This window comes from Mobula hypostoma, chromosome 16 (assembly GCF_963921235.1).
Source record: "Mobula hypostoma chromosome 16, sMobHyp1.1, whole genome shotgun sequence".
In the NCBI taxonomy this organism is placed as follows: Eukaryota; Metazoa; Chordata; class Chondrichthyes; order Myliobatiformes; family Myliobatidae; genus Mobula; species Mobula hypostoma.
The window spans coordinates 46,918,636-46,942,401 of record NC_086112.1 but is presented as its reverse complement, the minus strand read 5'-3'; the positions used below and the strand labels follow the sequence as shown (position 1 = coordinate 46,942,401).

At 41.7% G+C, this 23,766-nt stretch overlaps 1 protein-coding gene across 2 annotated transcripts in view; it reads right to left on the bottom strand.

The window, feature by feature from the left end:
- The window catches only part of sass6 (SAS-6 centriolar assembly protein), a 60,707-nt gene extending 37,343 nt beyond the window's left edge, over positions 1 to 23,364 (bottom strand). The window contains exons 1-2 of one of the 2 annotated variants that reach the window (XM_063068878.1): positions 23,098 to 23,364; positions 224 to 284 (exon numbers count right to left, since the gene is read on the bottom strand). In XM_063068878.1, the coding sequence (XP_062924948.1) occupies positions 224 to 284; positions 23,098 to 23,162 (126 nt within the window). In that variant the 5' untranslated portion in view covers positions 23,163 to 23,364. Of the gene's footprint in view, positions 1 to 223; positions 285 to 23,097 lie in introns of those variants that run through there. The other variant, XM_063068879.1, reaches the window with a different exon arrangement.
- Between the last annotated feature and the right edge of the window lie 402 nt (positions 23,365 to 23,766).

Genomic DNA, 23,766 nt, shown 5'->3' with positions numbered 1-23,766 from the left:
CTCTTCACCCTTCACTTTAAAACAATAATTTGATCAAGCTTTTCATAATAACATTCATGCCACTCTTATAGTTTAGATTACTATAATCTCTTGGAATATCTTCTATATTAAAAGATGCTATATAAAATTAACTTGATGGTATACAAATTGGACATTTTAAAAACTGCAGTGAAGACATTTGTGTTATGGAAATTTACAGGCAAAGATAATCAATATGATGTACCTTTTTGTGAATTGCGTTCGAACCAGATTGCCATCCTACTGTGAGGCGGACATTTTCCCTCCTGTAATAAAAGTTCAAAAGATTAAGGCTAGTCAAGAGTAAATGTGGACCTCCTCTAATTAAACAAATTTACACTATTTTGAAAGCATATTTGTGTAAGGGTTTTGACATTTATCCCCCTGGAGGCGTTAGTAAGGCCTTTCACACAGAGAAATGTTTCATCAGGAGGCTGAAGAAATTTGGCATGTCCTTTGTTGCACCATAGAAAATATTCTACCTGGATACATAATGGCATAGTATAGCAACTGCTCTGCACATGACTGCAAGAAACTGCAGAGTTGTGGACACAACTCAGCACATCACAGGAACCAGCCTCCCATTCATGGACCCTGTCTATACCCTTTACCTCAGTAAAGGAGACAGCAAAAAAAAAAAATCACCCACCCTGGATGTTCTTTCTTTTCCTTTCCCATCAGGAAGAAGATACAAAAGCCTGAAAGTACATACCACCAAGCTCAATGACAGCTGCTATCCCATTGTTATTATAAGATGGACTCTTGATTTACAATCTTCTTCATTGAACTTCATAGGTACCTTGTACAGCACTTTTTGGAAGCTTTTACACTTTATTCTGCATTCTTATTGCTTTACCTTATTTTAGCTCAATGCACTGCAATGATTTGATTGGTATGAACAGTATACAGGACAAGCTTTTCACTATATCTTGGTACATGAGACAATAATCAAAACCAATACAATTTCCTAATGACATTTTTTGCTGAACCTCTATAACTAGTACAATAATCTTGCCAGTAATGTCTTGCATAGCATGAGTCAAATGATTGTCCAGTTTAAGCAGTGCCAATGACCATATGATATCATAAGTCATTTGAATAGTTACTCTCTTTGGTCAACAGTACCATGTCCTACTCTTGCTCCCTCCAGCTTCTTTTCTTTATACCTACTCCGAGCTTGACAGATTTAGATTCCACTTCCAGCTTTAGTTTTTCAGATTCTGTTTCACTTATTTTGGTCTTATACACTATCCCAGCAAAGAATATTGGGGACTAATTCAAAAGTCAGTAAAACTCCAAAGCAAGCATAGAAAGAGGAATGTTAAGGTGTCAGTGAGATTAAAACCAGTCACCAAAAGATACTAGGAATGTGGAAAAAAATAAATGCAGGGATAGCAGTGAAAATAAAATACAAAAGAATTATGTGTAGGAGAATGTGTGACTGCAGGGGAAGTAATTATTTTAAGGGACTCCCTTTTAAGTGATTATCAAACATTCGCACAAGTTCCTATATTTATCCAAATATTTTCTTCACCTTCCATCTTGATATTTCATTCCTCCAACTCCCACCATATTTATTTTTAATAACTTCAGTGTTAGAACTACACGAGGAAGTTTGTGAACCCTTGGCAATTATCTGGTTTTCTGCATTAATTACTCATAAAATATGGTCTGATCTTTATCCAAGTCACAATAACAGACAAACACAATCTGCCAAAACTAATAACACAAACAATTGTACTACTTCTTGTCAATACTGAGTACACCATTTAAACAGTCTAGGTTCAAAGAAGTACAATGGGGTAGGTTCAATGAGGTAGTGCCTTCTACAAAAGCTATTTGGAGTGAGGTGTTCCAATCAATGAGATGAGATTGGAGGTGTGGGTGGTTGAGGTGCCCTGCCCTATAAAAAAAGACACAAAGTCAGGTTACTGACAAAGCCTCCTCTTCAAGGAAGATCTGTTTATGTGCACCATGCCCCGAACGAAACAACTTTCAGAGGACCTTAGAAGAACTGTAGAGATGCATGAAGCTGGAAAAGGCATCAAAAGCATTGCTAAAGACCTGAATGTTCATCAGCCAATAGTAAGAGAAATTGTCTACAAATGGAGGAAATTCAGTACTGTTGCTACTCTCCTTTGAGTGGGTGTCCTGCAAAGATCACACCAACAGCACAGTGTGCAATGCTGAAGGACGTGAAAAAGAACCCAAGGGTAACAGCAAAAGGCCTGCAGAAATCTCCAGAACTTGCTAAAGTCTCTGTTCACGAGTTCACTTGAAGAACACTGAAGAAGAATGGTTTTCATGTTAGGACACCATGGAGAAAACCAAGGCTCTGTTTTCTGGACAGAGGAGACAATATTGAACTTTCTGGCAGAAATGCACAACACCACTATGTTTGGAGTAAACAGGGCACTGCACATGAACACCAAAACCTCATCCCAACTGTGAAGCATGGTGCAAAGAGCATCGTGGTTTGGGGCTGTTTTGCTGCCTCAGGGCCTGGACAGCTTGCAATTGTTGAGGAAACAATGAACTCAAAATTGTATTAAGATATTTTACAGGAGAACGTCAGGGTAGTGGTTCATCACCCAAAGGTTAATAAAAGTTAGATGATGTAAAAAGACAATGATCCAAAAGACAAGAATAAATCAACAACAAAATGGTTTCAAAAAACAGTTGTGTTTTGGAATGGCCAAGTCAGAGTCCAGACTTTAACCCAATTGAGAGGCCATAGCATTACTTGAAGAGGGCTATTCATGCAAGGTATCCCAGAATATTGATGAACTGAAGCAGTTCTGTATGGAGGAATGGTCTAAAATTCCTCCTTGTCATTGAGCAAATCGAATCAGCTGCAACAGGAAACGTTTGGTGGATGTTACTGCTGCTAGAGGAGGTACCATCAGTTATTCAATACAAGGATTCACATACTTGTTCCAGCTTGGACTGTGAATGATTAAACAATGTGTTCAATAAAGACATGAAAAGTACAATTGTGTTATAATTTAGGCAGATTGTGTTTGTCTATTATTGTGACTTAGATGAAGATCAGATCAGATTTTATGAGTAATTACTGCAGAAAACCAGGTCATTGCAAAGGGTTTTCAAACTTTTTTTCTTGCAACTGTATGCATTTCTTCTCCACCCTCTTCACAATTGCCATAAAATGTTTCCATGTCCTCTTAGGTCTGAATGTTCTCATTTCATCAGCTATACTGTAATGCACAAACGATTTGTCCTTCGCCTCCAGAATCTTAGCATGTTGGTGTAACCCAGGTTAACTGAACCCAAAATTATAATGTTAGAAAGTTCTACCTGCGGAGAGCTGAAAATGAGGTTTACCAATTTTAAAAAAAGCAAGAATTTGAAAAAACCACTATGTGAGGGAGGGGCGGGCTGGACACAGGAAGGACAAGGAGAGAAACACAGCAATGATTAGAAGCTGAAGACATGAACTGTTAAGAATGGAGTTAGTAGTGAGTATCTTCACCCTACTAACTTGAAACCTTCAGGGTGAAACCCCTGGAGGAGAGACAATAGCGATAAAAGATTTATTGAAGCTACAGCGATAACATGGAGTTGCTAGAACGAGACAATATTGGCAGAGACCAGTGTCCAAAAGCCCTACTGTGTAGTCGGGAATTAGTTCTGTAAAATCATACCAAGGAATTTGTACAAGTTTGTGAATTGACTTTCTGTGGATGATAAACTATTTCATTCCAATGAATCGAAGAAACACGATGGTGAGCCACCCAACAGTCGAAGAACCAGCACGGGAACGAACTGGGTAATGACGCAGAGGATTTAATACGGTTGGATGTCTAAGTTTATTTTCATTCGAAGAATCTGAATTTAAATTTTTGCAAAAACTGATTATTTTTGGCAAAGACTTTGATAAGTTACTGAATGAGATTTACTTCGTTTAAGAGTTGTGATGGAGAATGGTTGTGAAAGGAATTAAGCTGTATAGATATATAATTTTTGAATTTGAATTTAAACTTGTAGATATACTGCTTGGAACTGAAACTGAAGTCCACTATAGTACTTGAGAATATGAATTATATTTGGTTTTCTAACTAACTAGGGATAAGTAAAAAGGGAAGTTTAGTCCATAAACTTTTAAATAGGGAATAACACCAGATCTAATTAGAGAAATTGGAGTAACAAAGGTTATTCTAATCAATATCACTGATTCTAATTAAAAAGGAATTTGTTGTGGTTTGACATTTAAGATTTGGAACCTGAACAGGATGTTTGAATTTTGAATTGTTCTTGTTCATGTAAATATTTGGTGCATATTGTTTTTCTTATAAACAAAACTTTATTTCCAGAAGTGTGTGGTTTCTGTTCACTGCCTCCTTCTGATACCTAGAAACTTCTGATGGCCTACTAGCACCAAGTGTAATTTGGTTTTCTCAAAAGAGTGCGACGACCAGTGACACATGATAAGACTGGTGCTACACAGGTGTTACATTAGTCCAAAAAAAAAAGAGCATATGATCTTGCTTAATAGTTTGAAATGAGTCAGGGGGTTCAAAAAATAGCCAAATTGTTATGTCACTGATTGTTAATTCTCAATCAAAACCGGGAGTTACAAAATATACGTGGACTAAGATGTTAACTGTCCTGTGCTATCACCAGTGGGATCATCAGTTGATCTGCCACCTGTCTTCAGGAGTTTCGGCCCGCTTATGATCAAGACTCCCGCAAGGTGGTGGGCCAGCAGTGCTAAAACACCACCTCCCACTGGTGAGCTTAAAAACTTAGCATCTGCCTCTACCAGAGTTGTTGGTCACTTCCATCCATCAGATAGTCTGCTCTTCAGGTGTTTATGCAACTACTGAAGGGTTTGCAAAAGATATATACACTGTCTGACTATCTGCCCCTCTGGACATACTTGGTCCACACCAACGTTGATCCTTTTTCTGCTGCTTCAGCTACAGCTCTGCTGGTTGACTTGATCTCTCTTCTAGTGAAGTCAAGGTCACACAACCACTTCTGGAGAGTGAACACAATAAACCCACAGCAGCCTACTTCAAATGGATAGCATGAGACCTTCCACCCTCTGTCTCTGCACTCTGATCTTAATTCTGCATACTTGGTTAACTTGCGCTCATGGGCTTCATCGATGTTGTCTTCCCAGGGGACTGTGAGTTCACCAATAACCACTTCTCTACTGGTGTCAGACCATACGATTATATCTGGACGCAATGTTGTGAAAGCTATTTGCTCTGGGAAACTGCCTTTCCCGTCCAGGTCAGCCTTGAGACACCAATCATTGGCTGAAGAAAGTATGCTTGATCGTGAGCCTGTGCTGTACACCCTTGACTTGGAGCACTCTTTCACAAATGATATGCGATGTTCTGTACATCATGGGGCATGAGATAAGTTGTGCTGCAGTACTCTCCGCTCAACCGCTTCTGTCACAACTTTGAGAACGTTGTTATGTCTCCAAGTGTACAGGCTGCTGGAAAAATTGACTGTGCATGCACTCAAGATATGTTGAAGTGTTCCCTTCTCGCCACAAGCAGCACACCTGTCTGTCTTATCTTCATACCAGGTGCTGAGGTTGGCAGGTGTTGGGAGCAGATCGTACGCTGCTCTGCATAGAAAAGAAATGCGGAGCGGTTCCATCTGCCACAGAACATTCCAAGATAGATGTCGTTGTTCAACACTTTCCCACCGGGTCCAAGCCCCTTGATTGGCCAGGCCAGCTGTTTTAGTTAACCTCTTCTCTTCTTCTACCCCTCGTATTTCTTATGTTACAAGCTCACGGCACTCCTTACCTGTAGAAGATGACCACCACCTGTGGGTTGCCCACCCAAGTCCCTGGCGGCCTAGCTGGATAGCCCCAACCATCTCCTTGTGCTTCAATATAGACTCTGCCTCATCAACTGCTACACCGGATGACCACTTCCTGCCTGATCTCACATCCGGCTGGGTGTTCTTGATGACAGGGTCTCTTGAGCCTCGAAGCATCAAGAATGATCTTACCTTGGCTACCTTGACCTCCTCAACAAGGGATTGCACTGGGATGGTAAGCTTTGTCTGGCTACTGTGGATTGCAACATTGGTGAGGCTGCTCGGTACTCCAAGCCACTTCTTCACATACTTGTTGATCTTCCGCTCCATTGCCTCAACATGGGACATTGCCACTTCATAGGCAGTTAGTGGCCACATTATCCATGGCGTCAGTCCGTACTGCAAGCACTACAACTTCAATTTGCCAGGCAAGCCGCTCTTGTCAACAGACATCAGACCTCTGCTGATCTGTTCTCCTGTCTCTTGAGCCCTCTTGGTGTCTCTCAGTTCCTCTGTGTACCATCGCCCGAGGCTCTTAACTGGTTGGTCCTGAATGGATGGAATCTCCTCTCCACAAAGGGTGAAATGAAAGTCAACCAGCTTTCCTCTCCTAAAGAACAAGGCTCCTTGACTTCCTGGTCTTGAACTTCATTCTTCCCCAATCCATTAGCTCCTCGTGTCTAGATAGTACATTTTCCACTGCCTCCGTGCTAAGACCCAAAACTGTAAGATCACCCATGAACGCTCGTATTGGTGGTAACTCCTCTCCGCCATCAAGTGCGACACCTGGTCCCACTGATTCTGCAGCCCTTACAATGACCTCCATGGCTAACACAAAAAGGATGGGTGAAATTGCACATCCCATTGGGATGCCAACATCCAAGCTCTGCCACCTAAAAAAAGTGTAATCACATGAAATATTAGAAACCTAAAAGAAGAAAAAATTTGGATTTATCAATAAAGGTCTCAGCTACACTGACACTAATCTCATAGCTCATGTCAGCAGAGCTGACAGTCACTCAGCTCACAGTTGGTTAATGAGTTAAAGATGTTTCAGTTGTGATTGAGGGATATACATTGGCCAAGCTTCAGCACGAAAATACTGCCACTTCTTTGAAACTTTGGCTGATAAAAGCAGCTAGAGCCCAGCTTAATGACCCATCTAAAGAAATTTCACATCCAGTAATTCACCCAATTTAATGATCCATTTGCTATATTTACTTGTACAAATATATGCTAGATGTCAGGATCACCATAACCTGAAATGCTTGGATTGATAATTTTTTCCTAAAGTTTTTGTAATAAATTCAGGAATAAATTGCCAACAATCATTTAACTCAAACATATTTAATACATGTTCTTGCACTATTAATTGCATTCAATCTCAGCTATATATATATTTCTTTACTAGTTAAAGTGGTGCCAACTTCCTTTTAATAGCCCAAAAATAAACTGGATCTGAGAAATTAAGGTCAAAAGTCCCAATTCCAAATCAGCCAATTACACAATTCACAGAAGTAAACAACAGGAAGTAATTAATACACATATTCATTTTGAGTTCAGTTAAACAATAAACGTAGCAGTGCTCAATCTAAATTTGTACAAGAAAATTTTAATCTTGTTTCAAGAATTCAAATAATAGCACCTAGAGATTATGGGATTCGATGTAAAAGATAAGTTCATCTCTATCATGAATTTTGCAAATATACACAATTTCAGTTGAGTGAAAATTCAATAATGATTCAAATCAACAGGGTACGAACAAATTATAGCAGCAATAATTACTATTTTTTAAATTAAAGAAATTAGCTTTGTCACATGTACATCGAAACACAGTGAAATGTGTCATTTGCATCAACGACCTACACAATCCGACAGTGTGTTAACTCTCAAGCATGCAGATACAGTACCTTTAAGTGGATTAAGGTGTATCACCATAATCAAAAGAGATGGAGGAGAGGAGGACCCCAAGCCAGACTGAACATCAGAATTATGAAACTCCTGCAACACAGTGTCTTGTTTGCAAATGTACAGACAATGGAGAACAACACTGAAGACCTAAGGGCAAGATACCTGTTCCGGGGGAATTATGAAGAATTGCTGCATTGTGTTTCACAGATAAATGGCCCACTCTGGAGACACTGGCACTACGTCCACACTACGCTGGATAATTTTGAAAACGCCGGTTTCGAGTAAAAACGACAGGCGTCCACACAAAGCGTTTTTCAAAATATCTCCACCCACATTAGGCGGATATTTGGGCGAATCTCCTCCTACTGGGCATGCACAGGACACACACAGAAAATAAGTGAAGAGGAAACGATATACTTCGTGCGCGTTTGTCCAGTTACAGAGTAGAAAAACTTTAAAGGAATTGCTCTTGGCTCTCGCACAGGAGGACTTAAAACTTAAAAAAAACAAATACTAGAGCGTATGGAGGCAACCGACAGGGAGTTCACGGACAGTATGACCCAGCTGACAACGAGCATTGAAAAACTAACTCTGTTACATTAATAAAGCACCTTGTTAAATGTATAAAACGTCTGCATCAGCGTTATCTTGTATTTCCATACAATGTTACATTAGGCTGTTACACATCTATTGTCAGAGAAGTATTTGCATAAAGAGGTAAACCACCTTCATACAAGCAAGGACAGAAAACAGGGCGAAGTGAGTATACTTATTTATTCAGTAAGCTATGGGTCAACTGGCTTCAGTCTCGTCCGTCTGTTCTGAAATTGTTAGGTGGTGGCGTTCAAGAAAACAACGAACATCTGTTCCAGCACATCATGACAGTGTTTTCAAATAGTCGAAAAAACTCACTTTACAATTTAACTCTCACGCCGTTCACACCAACTGCGTGTTATAACAACTTGCGCAGTACCAAGCAGAAGCAGAAAAAAGCATTGTTGTTGTGGTGTTGTCATGACAGCGTTTTAAAATCTCTCCGATTATCCCGTACACACTACGCCGGATATTAAGCGTTTCCAGATTTATTCACTCTGGAGAGTGTTTTCCAAAATCTCCATTTTCGGGGGCTGAAAACGCCGGCTCAGTATGGACGGGAGGGCAAAATGAAGAGAAAAAGCTTCGTTTTCAAAATTATCCAGCGTAGTATGGACGTACCCTGGATATGTCAGTGAGAAAAGAGTGCTTCTTGATACACTGGATGGACCAGACTGCTAGTTTGTAGAAGGCAAAAGGTGGAGGTCTGTGTTTCATGATAAACTCTTTGTGGTGCTCAGACATAGCAGTCTCGTCGTGCTCGGTCTCTACCCGAAATATCTGAAGTGTTGACCATTTTACTTACCAGGAGAGATCTCCTCCATGATCCTAACCGTAGTTCACATACCACCAAAAGCTGACGTTAAGCAGGCATTTTAGCTACTGAGTGCCACTATCAGCCTACAAAAACAGCCTACCCCAACGCCCTTCAAATCATTGTTGGAGAATTCAATCAGGCGTGTATGAAGAAACCTCTACCCAATTATCATCAACGTATCACCTGTGGTACCAGGGGTCCCACTCAACCACTGCTGTATTATGATTAGGAAGGTCTACCTGCATTTCGGGAAATTTGATCATTTGGCTGTCCTCCTCTACCCGCATACAGACAAGAGGCCGAAGAGCACGGCTTCAGAAATAAGGACAACAAACAGGTGGTTGCGGGAGGCAGAGGATTAGCTACAGGATTGCTTTGAGTCAGTGGACTGGGCCATTTTCACGATCCTTATCAGAGGATTTGAACAAAAACACCAAGGTTACCATGGATTTTATTTTAAAAAAAGTCATGGACAAGTATGCCTCCAGAAAATCAGAGCCCTGGATGAACCATGAGGTCCACAGTCTGCTGGGGGCCAGATCAATGACATTCAGGTCTGGCGATAAAGTAAACGAGGTCCAGGTATGATCTCTGGGAACCCATCTCATATACAAAATGGCAATTCCAGACCAACTTGAATCACAGAAGGATGCTCAAAAGCTGTGGTAGGGCTTGAATGCCATCACCTTCTACAGATGTAGAACTAAGCAATATAAAATTCAACAAGGCTTTGCTCCCAGATGAGCTCAATGCCTTTTACGCTTGCTTTGGCTGTCAAAACATGGAGGAACCATCACAAACTTTCACAGCCCCCAATGACCTGAAATTTCAGTTTGAGACTGACATGGGAGCACCCTTCAGTAGGGTGTACCCATAAAAAGCATCTGGTCCAGACAGGGTACCTGGCCAAGTACTAAAGACCTGTGCTGATCAACTGGCTGGAATATTAACAAAGATCTTTAATCTCTTGCTTCAGCGGTCTGAGACACCTACTTGCTTCAAGCAAGCTTCAATCATGCTGTTACCCAAGAAGAACATGGTGACCTGCCTCAACAACCTCTATCCAGAAGCACTTACTTCCACGATGAAGTGCTTTGAAAGGATGGTGATGAAACTTAGCAACCTGCCTGAGAAGTGACTTGGATCCACTCCAATTTGCCTACCATTGCAACGTGTCAACAGCAGATGCAATTTCATTCGCTCTTCACTCAACCTTGGAATACTTGGATAACAATGATGCATACATTAGGATGTTCTTCACTGACTACAGCTCAACATTCAATAATATCATCCCCTTAAAACTATTCAATAAGCTTCAAGACCAAGGTTTCAATATCTTCTCATGCAACTGGATTCTCTAGTTCCTAACTCACAGACCCCATTCAGTTCAGAAAAGCAACATCTCCTCCACAATCCCCATCAGCACAGGTGCACCATAAGGCTGTGTGCTTAGCCCTCTGCTTTATTCACTTTATAATTATGACTGGGAGGCCAAGTACTGGTCCAATGCCATATTCAAGTTTGCTGATGACACAACTGTCGTAGGCCAAATCAAAGGTGGTGACGAAGCAGCACAAGGGAGGGAGACTGAAAATCTGTGTGGTGCCAAACAACAACCTCTCAGTTATTGACACAAGACCAAGGAGCTGATTATTGACTTCAGGAGGACGACGATACTGAAGGTCAATGAGCCAGTCCTCATTGGGGAAAAAAGAGGCACAGAGAGTCAGCAACGTTAAATTCCTCGGTGTTATCAACTCAGAGGATTTATCCTGGGTCCAGAATGTACGTTCCATTACGAAAGCATGGAAGCACCTCTACTTTCTTAGAAGTTTGCGAAGATTCAGCATGTCATCCAAAACTTAGACAAAATTCTATAGATGTGTGCAGGAGCGTATATTAACTGATTAGATCTTGCCTGGGATGGAAACACCAATACCACGGAATGGAAAATACTACAAAGTGGACACAGTCCAGTCCACCAAGGGTAAAGCCTTCTCATCAATGAGCACATCTACAAGAAGAACTATCGCAGGAAAGAATCATCCATCTTCAACTACTTCCACTAGCTAGGCCATGCTCTCTTCTCACTAATGGCATCAGGAAAGAGGTACAAGAGCCTCAGGACCCATACCACCAGGTTCAGTAAGTTATTATCCCTCAACAATCAGGCTCCTGAACCAGAGTGGATAAGTTTACTGACCCCATCACCAAACTGTTCCCACAGCCTATGGACTCATTTTGAAGCACTCTTCGTCTCATGTTCTCGATATTTATTGCTTATTTATTTATTATTATTTCTTTTTTACTTTTTGTACTTGCAGTATGGCTTTTGTAAATTTGATAGTTTGTCCTGTTGGGTGTGGTCTTTCATTGATTCTATTGTGTTTCTTCTAGTTACTGTGAATGCCCACAGAAAAAAGAATCTCAGGGTTGTACATGGTAACATACATGTACTTTGATAATAAATTTACTTTGAACTTTGAACATTATGCCCCCTTGCATTAGCCATTTCTGCCCTTGGAAAGAGTCTCTGGCTGTCCACTATCTATGCTTCTTATTATCTCTCACACCTCTATCAAGTCACCTCTCATTCTCCTTTGTTCCAAGGAGAAAAACCCTAGCTTGCTCATCTTATCATAAGACATCCTTCTATTTCCAGACAACATCCTAATAAATATCCTGTCCAAAAGCTTCTTAATTCTTCCTGTAATGAGACAAACAGAACTGAACACAATACTCCGTGTGTCTAACTAGAGTTTTAGAGAACTGTAACATTACCCACAGCTCCTGAACTTAATCCCCCAACTGATGAGGGCCAATACACCACAAGCCTATCAACTTGACTGCAATTTTGGACATAAACCCCAAAATTCCTCTGTACCTCTACAGTGTTAAGAATCCTACCATCAACCCTGTATTCTGCCTTCAGGTTATACCTCTGAAAATGAATCACTTCACACTTCTTTGCATTGAACTCCATCTGCCACTTCTTAGTTCAGTTCCACATCCTATCAATGTCCCTTTGATACAGCAACCTTCTCCACTATCCACAACAGCAACCTGTGTGTCATCTGCAAACTTACTAACCCACCCTTCCACGTCCTTATTTAAGTCATTTACCTACCTTCATCAATATGTTTTTGTTACATCCTCAAAGAATTCAATCAGGCTTGTGAGGCACAACCAACCCCTTACAAAGACATGTTGACTACTCCTAATCAGACTTAACTTCTCAAAATGGTCAAACATCTGGTCTCTTAAAAATCCTCTCCAATAGCTTGCCCACCAATGATGTATGACTGTAATTTTCATGGTTATCCCTATTACCTTCCTTGAAGAAAGAAATAACATTTGTCACCCTCTAATCCTCTGGCACAATTCCTGTGGCCAGCGAAGACACAAAGATCCATCGCATCCCCTTCCTTGATGTTGACATATCGGCCTGTTCTATGCTAAGCTTACATTCGTCAAGGTCAATTTCATTGATGAATACTCCCTTATCTCCTGACTCCAGGCACATATTTCCTCCTTTATCCCTGAATGGTTCTATCTAGTCATCCTTCTGTTCTTTACATCCATGTCATGCCTTCTTCTAGTTCTCCGAAGACTATTTAACTCCCTCCTGGCTGTCTTTTAACTCTCTAGAGCCCTATCTGATCTTTGCATTCTACAGGTTAAGTGGTACTTCTTTCTTCCTCTTGACTAGATGCTCTACATCTCGCCAATCACTGTTCCTTACCCCTACCACACTTTCCCTGTTTCAATGAAACAAACCCATCCAGAACCCAATGCAGGTATTTCCTACATCACTTTCACATTTCTGTTGTGCATTTACTGTTAAACGAAGAAAAACAATTCAGTTACAATTATGGATGGATACAGCAGAACTGTGCCAAATTATTTTGTGCATTTATGAAACACTGGTTAGTTCACAACTTGGAATAATGCATTCAGTTTTGATTATCAGTTTTAAGAAGATCAAACATTCTTGAGAAGATTTACAGGTGCTAAGAGGTTTGAGCTCCAGGATCAAACTTTTATTTCTCCCCAGTGGAACTACAGCAACCTGCAATGGAATCAGCATAGATCCTGGTGATCCCATAAATCTAAAATTATGTTTTGAATAACACAGCTTGGAAGTGTAACATAATGTATGTAGAATGCAAAAGAAACAAATCCAATCCTGGTCATCCAAAGATTCCCTGGAGTCAGGTAAGTTTTCAAGTTCTAGTAGAGCACTTTATCCAATTTCATCTACAGGTGTCCCCTGCTTTTCGAATGTTCGCTTTACGAAACCTCACTGTTACGAAAGACCTACATTAGTACCCTGTTTTCGCTAACAGAAGGTGTTTTCACTATTACGAAAAAAGTAGCGCGCGCCCCGAGCAGCCGTTCTCCCCGGGAACTGCATTCTCACCAGCATTGCTTAAACACATGCCTGTGAGCAGCCGTTAGCAAGATGAGTTCTAAGGTGTCAGAAAAGCCTGAAAGAGCTCGTAAGGGTGTTACACTTAGTGTAAAACTAGACATAATTAAGCGTTTTGATCGTGGTGAACGAAGTAAGGACTAAGTGTGTTTGGCTTGTGGAAGCTGACAAAGAGGTTTTGGCATCCCATGAGCAAGAACTGATAGATGAACAGCTGATGCAATTGGAACAGGAAAGGATAACAATCAAAACCAAATGAGTAATGATAAAGTACGACTTTAATTTTGAAAGAGTATGTAGGTTTAAGGCATATTTGCAAGATGGTTTGAGTCCTTACAAAGAACTGTATGATAGAAAAATGCACGAGGCTCAGCAGTCAAGCAAGTCTTCCACATCAGCCACAGCAGACGACGAACCTCAACCTTCGACATTGAAGCAGGCAGTCATAGGAGAAGATGAGCTACCTGCTCCAACGGAAACAGACGACGATGAGATGACACGATGATGTCCCACCACCCCAACACCCAAGCCGCCGACAGATACCGATTCGCGGAGAATGCAGCGGTAGCCGGGAGACACACAGCACATCTTTAAGAAAAAAGCCGAAATAAATATGCTAATTAATTAGGTACCGCCCGGCACGTAACTGTCAGCCCAGATCAGAGGCAATGCAATCAGCAATCGCCTCTGATCTGGGCCGACAATTACGTGCGGGCGGCACCTAATTAATTAGCTTGTTTATTTCGACTTTTTTCTTAAAGATGTGCTGGGTGCGTCCCGGCTACCGCTGGACCCCTGCATGCTTCACAGATCGGTATCGGTCGGCGGCCTGGAGGGTGGGGGCCACTGCACCACCCAAACTCCAACGACCCAGCCTAACACACCATCATCAGTGTGCTCTGTGCTGTCCCAATTCCAGTAAGTGATAGTACACTGTACATACATTATTTCTACTTTATGTCAGCTGTGTATTTTTACGTGTTATTTGGTATGATTTGGCAGCTTCATAGCTTAAAGTTTACTGGAGAGCGCTTGCGCCATGTTTTTGCCAACAGTGCTTTCGTGAGATTTTCGCTACGGAGAACAGTTCAGGCAATGATTGTGGAAAAGTATTTCTACTTTATATAAGCTGTGTATTTACCATATCATTCCTGCTTTTACTATATGTTACTGTTATTTTAGGTTTTATGTGTTATTTGGCATGATTTGGTAGGTTATTTTTGGGTCTGCGAACGCTCACAAAATTTTCCCATATAAATAAATGGTAATTGCTTCTTCGCTTTACAACATTCCGGCTTACAAACCATTTCATAGGAATGTTCTACCTTCGGATGGTGGGGGGAACCTGTATTTCCTTTTCTCTTTCCCCACTGTTTCACAGTCTCCACAATTTCCATTCAGTATTTCAATATGATGCTACAGCAAGTAGAGAAACAATTTGCTTCCAGGCATATCAAAAACAGATTACAAGTGGCCACAAGTAGGTATCAGGTAAACAATGATAAATATTTCATCTTTCAACCTATGCTCAGTTTCCTTTGTAAAAGTTCAATTAAAATCAGGTATTCGACATGCACGGTATGTATACATATATCCCCTAAACGTTGACTGCACCTCTTCCTATAGATACTACCTGGCCTGCTGTGTTCACCAGCAATTTTTATGTGTGTTGCTTGAAATTCCAGCATCTGCAGATTTCCTTGTGTTTGCATTTTTAAATTCACTACTGCAAAGCCTTTTCCGGTGATGACTACACTGAAGAAGTTTAAATCTTCTCTTCGATGGGAGTTTAGTGAAACTATCTCTCACTGCTCGCCATCTATAATTTCTTCGGCCCTTCAACTTTTTGACCAGATTTATCATGTCGGATCTCCCCCTTCCCCTCCCACTTTCAAATCTCTTACTATCTCTTCTTTCAGTTAGTCCTGACGAAGGGTCTCAGCCCGAAAACATCGACTGTACCTCTTCCTATAGATGCTGCCTGGCCTGCTGCGTTCACCAGCAATTTTTATGTGTGTCCCTCCTTAAAGGATGCTTTTGTATGAGTGAATTGTACCAACCCAAATGTTACAGGCCATATTGTGAATGATTGAATCCTCCTGTCAGATTCATATTTGTGTCTATGCAGAACAACAACCAAAGTTTCTGTTTCATAATTGTCCCACAAGAAGTGTGGGACCTTCAGGCAAACTATCCCATTGCTTCAACTCCAATCATATATTTTAAAAAAATAAAATAGGTTATTTAAGAAAAACAACATATTAAGCTATTGTTATTCAGAACAGAAATTGAGAAAAATAAAAATAAACCAATAGTTAATCTTTTCAATAAAAGGTTGGTGACTTTATTTAAATGATTGGGGCCACCCTACATGGGCCAGATATGGCTATTATAATGCCAGAGAGGCCACATAAGGAGTTTATCTATCTCACATCTCAGGACATCATAGGAAGACCTCAACTCAAAGATGCAATCAGGAGGCAGAGAGAGGTTGCCCGCGACATCTAATCCCAGTATATCCCTGACTTCCAAGCTGTGGTGTACAAGCATGATATCCAAAGCACACTCATGCACAGTCAAGTGTTGCCTTTAACCAAGTCTTGCAAACTTCTTTCATTTTTCATAAAAACAGTAAAAATGGGAGTTTAGAAACAATTCACTCCTCCCTCAACTGCTAGTAAACAAAAAGTTGGACAAAACATTTTTTGTACCATAAATTTCCATGCTTCTCAGTAGACTTAACTGAGCCAAGTGCAAACTGGTAAATTCTTTAAAAAAAGTCACTCTTATTAACATGCATTTCCATTGCATAAGTGGTACAACCAGTGTTAATCAGGTAAATTGAGAGTAACACCAGATTAAGATCACAATATTGTCTAACAATAGCAAAATGATTTTTTTTTAAATCAACTACCATAAAGTGGAAGCAAACAGAAAAAAACTAGAAGATAAAAGCAGACTGTAGCTAACAGCTTTAACAAGTAAGTGGGTCCTTTACACAAAGTGTCTAGAGAATTTATAATATAACTAGACAATGGGGTGACCCGTTGGGGCACCCTTTGAGAGAAGGGTAGTGCAGTCTGATGTGACCAGAATGAACTTTAATTTTTTCTGAATGCTATTGGTATCGCTTTGCTTTGGAAACTGAAGTAGTAAACCTCAGCTTATTAAAGAAGAACGATGCGTAGCAAAGCAAATATTGCTCCTCGTTTAACGAAGGACACTTTTGATAGCATCATTTCTGGCTTATCTGCCATCCAGGACATCTCAAATTTCCTCTTTAAGGATCATGGTTTCCCTTCTGCCGTCATCAATGATGCCCTCAACTGCATCTCCTCCATTTCCCGCACTTCGGCCCTCACTCCATCCTCCTGTCACCACAACAGGGACAGAGTTTCCCTTGTCCTCACCTACCACCCCACCAGCCTCCGGATCTAGCATATTAACCTCCGCAACTTCCGCCACCTTCAACAGGACCCTACCACTAAACACATCTTTCCTTCTCTACCCCTCTCTGCTTTCCGCAGGGATCGTTCCCTCCGTGGTTCCCTGGTCCACACGTCCCTCCCCATGGATCTCCCACCCGGCACTTATCCCTGTAAGCGTAAGTGCTACAACTGTCCCTACACCTCCTCTCTTGCCACCATTCAGGGCCCCAAACAGTCCTTCCAGGTGAGGCAACACTTCACTTGTGAGTCTGTTGGGGTCATCTATTGCATCCGGTGCTCCCGGTGCGGCATCCTCTACATCAGTGAAACCCGACGCAGACTGGGAGACCACTTCATCGAGCACCTCCGCTCTGTCCGCCACAAGAGACAGGATCTCCCAGTAGCCACCCACTTCAATTCCGCTTCACATTCCCATTCAGATATGTCCATACATGGCCTCCTCTACTGCCAGGATGAGGCTAAACTCAGGTTGGAGGAGCAACACCTCATATACCATCTAGGTAGTCTCCAGCCCCTAGGCATAAACATTGAATTCTGTAACTTCCGGTAATTCCCTCCCTCTCCCTTCCCTCATCCCTGTTTCACTCTGCCCCCTCCCCCAGCTGCCTATCACCTCCCTCATGGTTCCACCTCCTTCTACTACCCATCGTGCTTTCCCCTATTCCTTCTTCACCTTCCTGCCTATCCCCTCCCTGCTTCCCCTCCCCCACCCTTTTATCTTTCCCCTTACTGGTTTTTCACTTGGCACCTACCAGCCTTCTCCTTCCCACCCTCCTCCCACCTCCTTTATAGGGCCTCTGCCCCTTCCCTCTTCAGTCCTGACGAAGGGTTCCGGTCCGAAACGTTGACTGATCATTTCCACGGATGCTGCCCGACCTGCTGAGTTCCTCCAGCGTGTTGTGAGTGTTGCTCTGCCACCGTTGTGCCTCTCATTGTCATTCTGAAGACGTGCAGCCCTTTCATCCCCCGTCTCTTCATCTCTTCTGCTGTTTGTTGTTTGTCTCTGATCCTGGAGACGTGCATGCCTCTCCTCCTCTGTCTCTTCTTCTCTCATCTTTTTTGTCCTGACTCTTTGATCCTGGAGTCGTGCAGCTCTGGCCTCATCCGATTCTTGTCCTCTCCCTCTCCTTGCCACTTCCTGACCATGTTTGGCGTCATCTCTTGACCATAATGTCACCCTTCCCTTTCCATGTGGCATAATTAGGCTGAGCATTTTTTTTTACCCCAATGCTGGATAGAAGATACGAAGCAGTCACACCAAAGGATGCTGATTATTCTTGATGATGTGGTTGCCGCTCTCCTAAATGGACGTGATATAGTCACCGCTGTCTTTTGACAGCAGCAAAGGGTTTTATGGGTGTCTCGAAGTACGTCATTACAATAAGATTTAATTATCTCTTATTGATGGGTGGCAGATCTGTCCCAATCCTGCACATGCTGATGGTGATTAGCAGAATGTGACCCCCCCCCAAATAGAGCTGCCCCGCCCTTTTGCTCCAGTAGGTGTCGCTGCTGAGGCTGGCCGTGTGCATGCGTCGGGCTGTCGCGTCCCAATTTCCATGATGGCCGATCGGGTCTCGGGTGAAAGGCAGCCTGTTGATTTTTGGCGAATAAGCAATTTTATACGAATATATAACCCTGAACTTTGCCTGCATTCTTAGCACATTTTAATTCGATTTAGCCAAAAAAAAGTGCTGCTCTAATGCACTGTTTGCGCTAATTGGAGGTCACAAACAGACAATCAGAGCATGAGAGTTTTAGTAGTATATAGATAGAATAACAAAATGGCAAGGACATTATTGGTTATATTCACTTAATTGTGAGATGAAAAGAATGCACTGAAGATTATGCAAAATCAATAAACAACTAAGAGAAGAGAATTTTAAAAACAAAGCAACTTACAGAACAAGATTCAAAAGCCATCAAATCCTCTGAACCTGATACCCTTCAAAACCAGAGGGTTAAAAGGAGAACTAAAGAGATATTTTTCAGAAATCTCTGGATTCAAGAACAGTCCCCATAAAATTAAAAGTTGTAATTAGAATGCTGTTGTTCTATAAATACGCAAGGTTAAAAAGATTGAATTTTAATAGAGAAAATGAATTTTGAGAGGAAAAAAATCAATTTTATTAGTGATAGTCAGCACAATTTAATGAAAGGAAAACCCTGTTCAATAGATGAAGGGATGTAATGAAGGAAAACAGAATTCACATATTAGTTCACATTCTTCTTACTGAAAACCTTGGAGTCCCTGGTCTGAATTGTGCTCTTCAATGGAAAAGTCATAATTTACTTATGCATTCTGTGTAGCTTTCCAACTCATGATCACCACTCTTTTTAGAAGAAAAAAAACTGTCCCTTGAACAAAAAATCTGAACCTAGGCACCCCAAAGAGGATATCAAATTTTTCATATTGAGTGAGGATCATAAGTGAAATGTCCTTTCCTCAAAGGAAAGGTGAACAAGTATAGGTAATTACATAATATTTTCTTTCTCATGAACTTGTCAATAATAAGGAAAGGAAAGGTATGTTGCATCCAGAGTTTCTCCGGTTGGCTGCGGACGATTTCCCTCTACGCCTCTCTGACGTAGTGAGGAATTGCGTCCGAGCCAAGTTACAGCAGTGGTTTGCCAATGCCTTCTGCCAGGTGAGTTTCCAAAGAGATCACCAGCTCGTAACCCAGCACGGATGGAAAGCATGCAGGGGAGCTGGCTGGCTGGATTCGAACCTGGGACCTTTCATCCCGAAGTCCGATGTTGATGCCACTACTCCACCAGCCGGGTCGTCGATAATAAAGTATCCTCAAGAGTCTCTGACACTGGTGAATCTACTTATAGTCTTTGAAAGACAACTTCTTACACAGTTGTGAAATAACATCATAGCTATCAATAAGTACAAATCAGATTAACAATGAAAGTGTTAAAATCAATGGATTGGATGTTTTTATTGAATTGCTGTTATTCCAAAGCTTTGGAAAAACACAGCAAGAAACATAAATCAAAATAACCGGGATTTTGGCATTAAAACATAATGATAATACTCAGCAGTTCACGCTGCATCTTCTGAGGAAGAAAAAGAGCTTCGTGACTACTCCACAAATGTTGCCTGACTTACTACGCGTTTCTGTTTTAGAAATTTTCATCACTTGCAGTTGAATTGGTTTTTGACCAGGCTTTTACCATCATCCACAAGACGTAGGAACAAATTAGGCTACTCTTCCCATTGAGTCTACTCTGCCGTTCTGTAATGGCTGATTTATATCTTTCTCAACCTCATTCCCCTGCCTTCTTCCCAGAACCTTTGATGCCCTTACTAATCAAGAACTTATCAACCTCCACTTTAAATATACTCAATGACTTGGCCTCCACATCTGTCTGTGGCAATGAATTCCACAGATTCACCACTCTCTGCCTAAAGAAATTCTTCCCTCAGCTCTGTTTTAAAGGGACATCCTTCTATTCGGAGGCTGGGCCTGGATTCTCCTAGTACAGAAAATATCTTCTCCATATCCACTCTATATAGAGCTTTCAATACTCAAGTTGAAATTGGCATTAAAATAGAAAATGCTGGCAATACTCTGCATCTGTTGAGGTAGCAAAAGAGCTTCACGGCCACTCCACAAATATTGCCCAAGTATTTCTACAAGTTTTCCATTGAGGACTGTTAAAAAATAAGAGGAAGGCTGAGAACAGAAACTGTAGCATTTCCAAATTAAGTATTTGGAGAAGATGAAAGTACAAGATTCAATTACAGGGCAAAACCTAAGTGGAACCTACAAGACAAAAGAGAACACAGATGCCGAAACCCAGAAGAAAAACAAACTGCTAATCATGCAGTATCTGTGGAAGCAACCTATCATTTCAGATCAAGATTCTGCATTAGGATGAACAGGAAAGATTGTCAGTATATAGCAGTAGTACACCGGGAAACTTGATAGGTGGAAAGCAGATGGGAGAAAAGGATTATGGGCAGAGGAAAGCAAATGAAGAAGGAGAGCCAAAATGTCTCTACCTAAAATGTCGATTTATACCTTTTACCTCTACAGATGCGGCTGAGTTCTTCCATAACTAAGCAGTGACGCAACTCCTCTTCAAGCCTACTTTACTATTCATTCATTATTCAAAGCAGCATTGATTCAACTATCAAAAGCACCTTCTGATATGCTAGCACTTCAGCATTCCAGTATCATAGTTTAGTATTCAAACACAAGTTCAATGCAAGAGAAAGACAAACCATAGAAACATCCAACCCTTCAAGCAACACACATAAAAGTTGCTGGTGAACGCAGCAGGCCAGGCAGCATCTCTAGGAAGAGGTACAGTCGACGTTTCAGGCCGAGACCCTTCGTACCCTGAAACGTCGACTGCACCTCTTCCTAGAGATGCTGCCTGGCCTGCTGCGTTCACCAGCAACTTTTATGTGTGTTGCTTGAATTTCCAGCATCTGCAGAATTCCTGTTGTTCCAACCCTTCAATACAGCTTTGCCATTCGGTAAGATCATGGCTAATTTTCTATAATTTTATAGTCAACACATTTTAATGAAAGGAAAATCCTTTTCAATAGATGAAGGGATATAATGAAGGAAAACAGAATTCACATATTAGTTCCCCAAACCCTTGATTCCAGAATTCCACTAATCTCTGTTTTGAATGAACTGAATAACTGAGCCTCTGGTGGAGAATTCCAAAGGTTCATCATTCTTGAGTGAAGAACTCTCTCATTTCAGGATCAGATTTAGAATTTTTAATGGCTTATTCCTTACTCTTAAACAATATTGTCCCCTTCTTCTCAAGAAACATCTTTTGTAACAATATTAAACGTTACAATTAGATCTCTTCTCATTCTTCCCGAGATACAGCTCCAGTCTCCTTAATCTTTCCAACAAATTTTTTTTGTTGCACTGTTTTTAAAGTAGATAGAGAAGCCAATACTCCAGGTGCAGATTCACCAACGCACAATATAATTGCAGACTTCCTTGCTCCTGCAATATCACAATATTCTGCCATTAAACACCACATTACATTGACCCATTATTATTCTGGCAGCACAATAATCAACTATTTAATCAAGACTAGATAGAAGATAAACGAAGCTGGTTTATCGTCAAAGGTTTTCTACCTCACGCCACAAAAACGGTCTTTAAGAGAACTCAATACAATTGATTCACATATTGCAATTTATAGGCAAACTTATATCAGACAAAAACACGCATACGTCAAGCACATTGGAACAATGTCAAGAATTTTAAGGCAAAGAAAGGAAAAAATCAAGTTAATCATTAAAACTTAGGAAGCTTGTCCAGTAATTTGTGCACAAAAATCTCGCATTATTCGATATCGTACGAAGAATTAATCAGGAATTCTGATTTTTCGTTCTTCAGATATCATGCTCACGAAAAGAACTTTTCTATCGGGTAAAGCATTTCCTCGACACTGCACTAGAATATCAATCTTGATGTTTGCACCGGACATCCCGGAGTGGGGATTGAACGTGCAGCCGACATAAAAACATAAGGCCTGCAGATCAATTGTACAACTGATTTGAAGTCTTAAGTAATCCGTCGTAATTAAAAAGTGGGGGCACAATAAATCTCTTTTAGGGAATTCACAGATAGCCTTAAGTTTATTCCTCCCCCCCCCCACCAAAAAATCCGAAAAATATCTCTCTCTTATTCAACGATTCGGTAATAACCAACACCCTGAAATTACAAGCATTTCCCGGGCCTCTTCATACTTCAGGGGAACTTTCTGTAAAGTGTCAAGTTAAATAAATAAAACATCCCAGTACAAAACAGGCTGGTTAGTGGGGCGAGGCTTGTAAAGTTTAAAATGGTAGGAGGGAGGGAAGGAGGAGAAAAAGTAGAGGGAGAAGGGGAGAGGTGAGGGAGCCCCGGACAGCTGCCCCGTACAATTCTCATCCAGTCCAAATACACCGCCCCTTCCGCTCTCAGTCGCCACCATGGACCCCGGCAATTACGGAGCGCTCGGGAACTTTACGTCCAGAGGTACAGCACCAGCGGGGAAACAGGCCGCCCGCCAGCCTGTGGATTCGACCCAGACCTGCAGTCTCTCCTCACCTGTCCTCACAGTCCTTGCACTTCACGAGTACGGCGACACTTTGACAGAACAGCTCCTCAGCCATCGTGCGCTGGGGAATCCTACACCCGTTTTCACCTCATGATATCCGCGGCCAACAATCCCAGCGGCCCAGCGCTACTGCATGGCTCTCCGAGGATCGGACCCCTCCCAGCGCTCGGATTCACGACAGGCAGAGCTAGGCCCGCCGCTCCGGCTCAGTTGCTAAGGGTTACCGGTTCCCGGCCACTTTCCCGCCACCTTCACAACTTTACCAACAATCAGCCTGCCCGTGTGGGGAACAAGAGACGACCCATCGGCTGCTCGCTGCTGCCCCCTCTGGACCGGGATGGCTCAGCGCAGCAGACGGGTCGACAGAGATCCTGGGATGCAGCTAATGAGTTCAAGATATGGCTGAGAGGGAATCAAAAACTATAGGGAACAGAGATTTCAGATAGGAGGGGAGAAATTTAAAAGGGACCTGAGGGACAATTTCTACACGTATATGGAACAAGCTGCCAGATGAAATGGTTGAGGCAGGTACAGTAACAACATTTAAAAGACATTTGGCAGGTACTGTAAATGGATAAGAAATCTATGGGTCAGGCAGGGGCAAATGGGCCATCATAGATTAGAATCTTGGTTGGCAGTGATGAGTTGGGTAAAGGGGC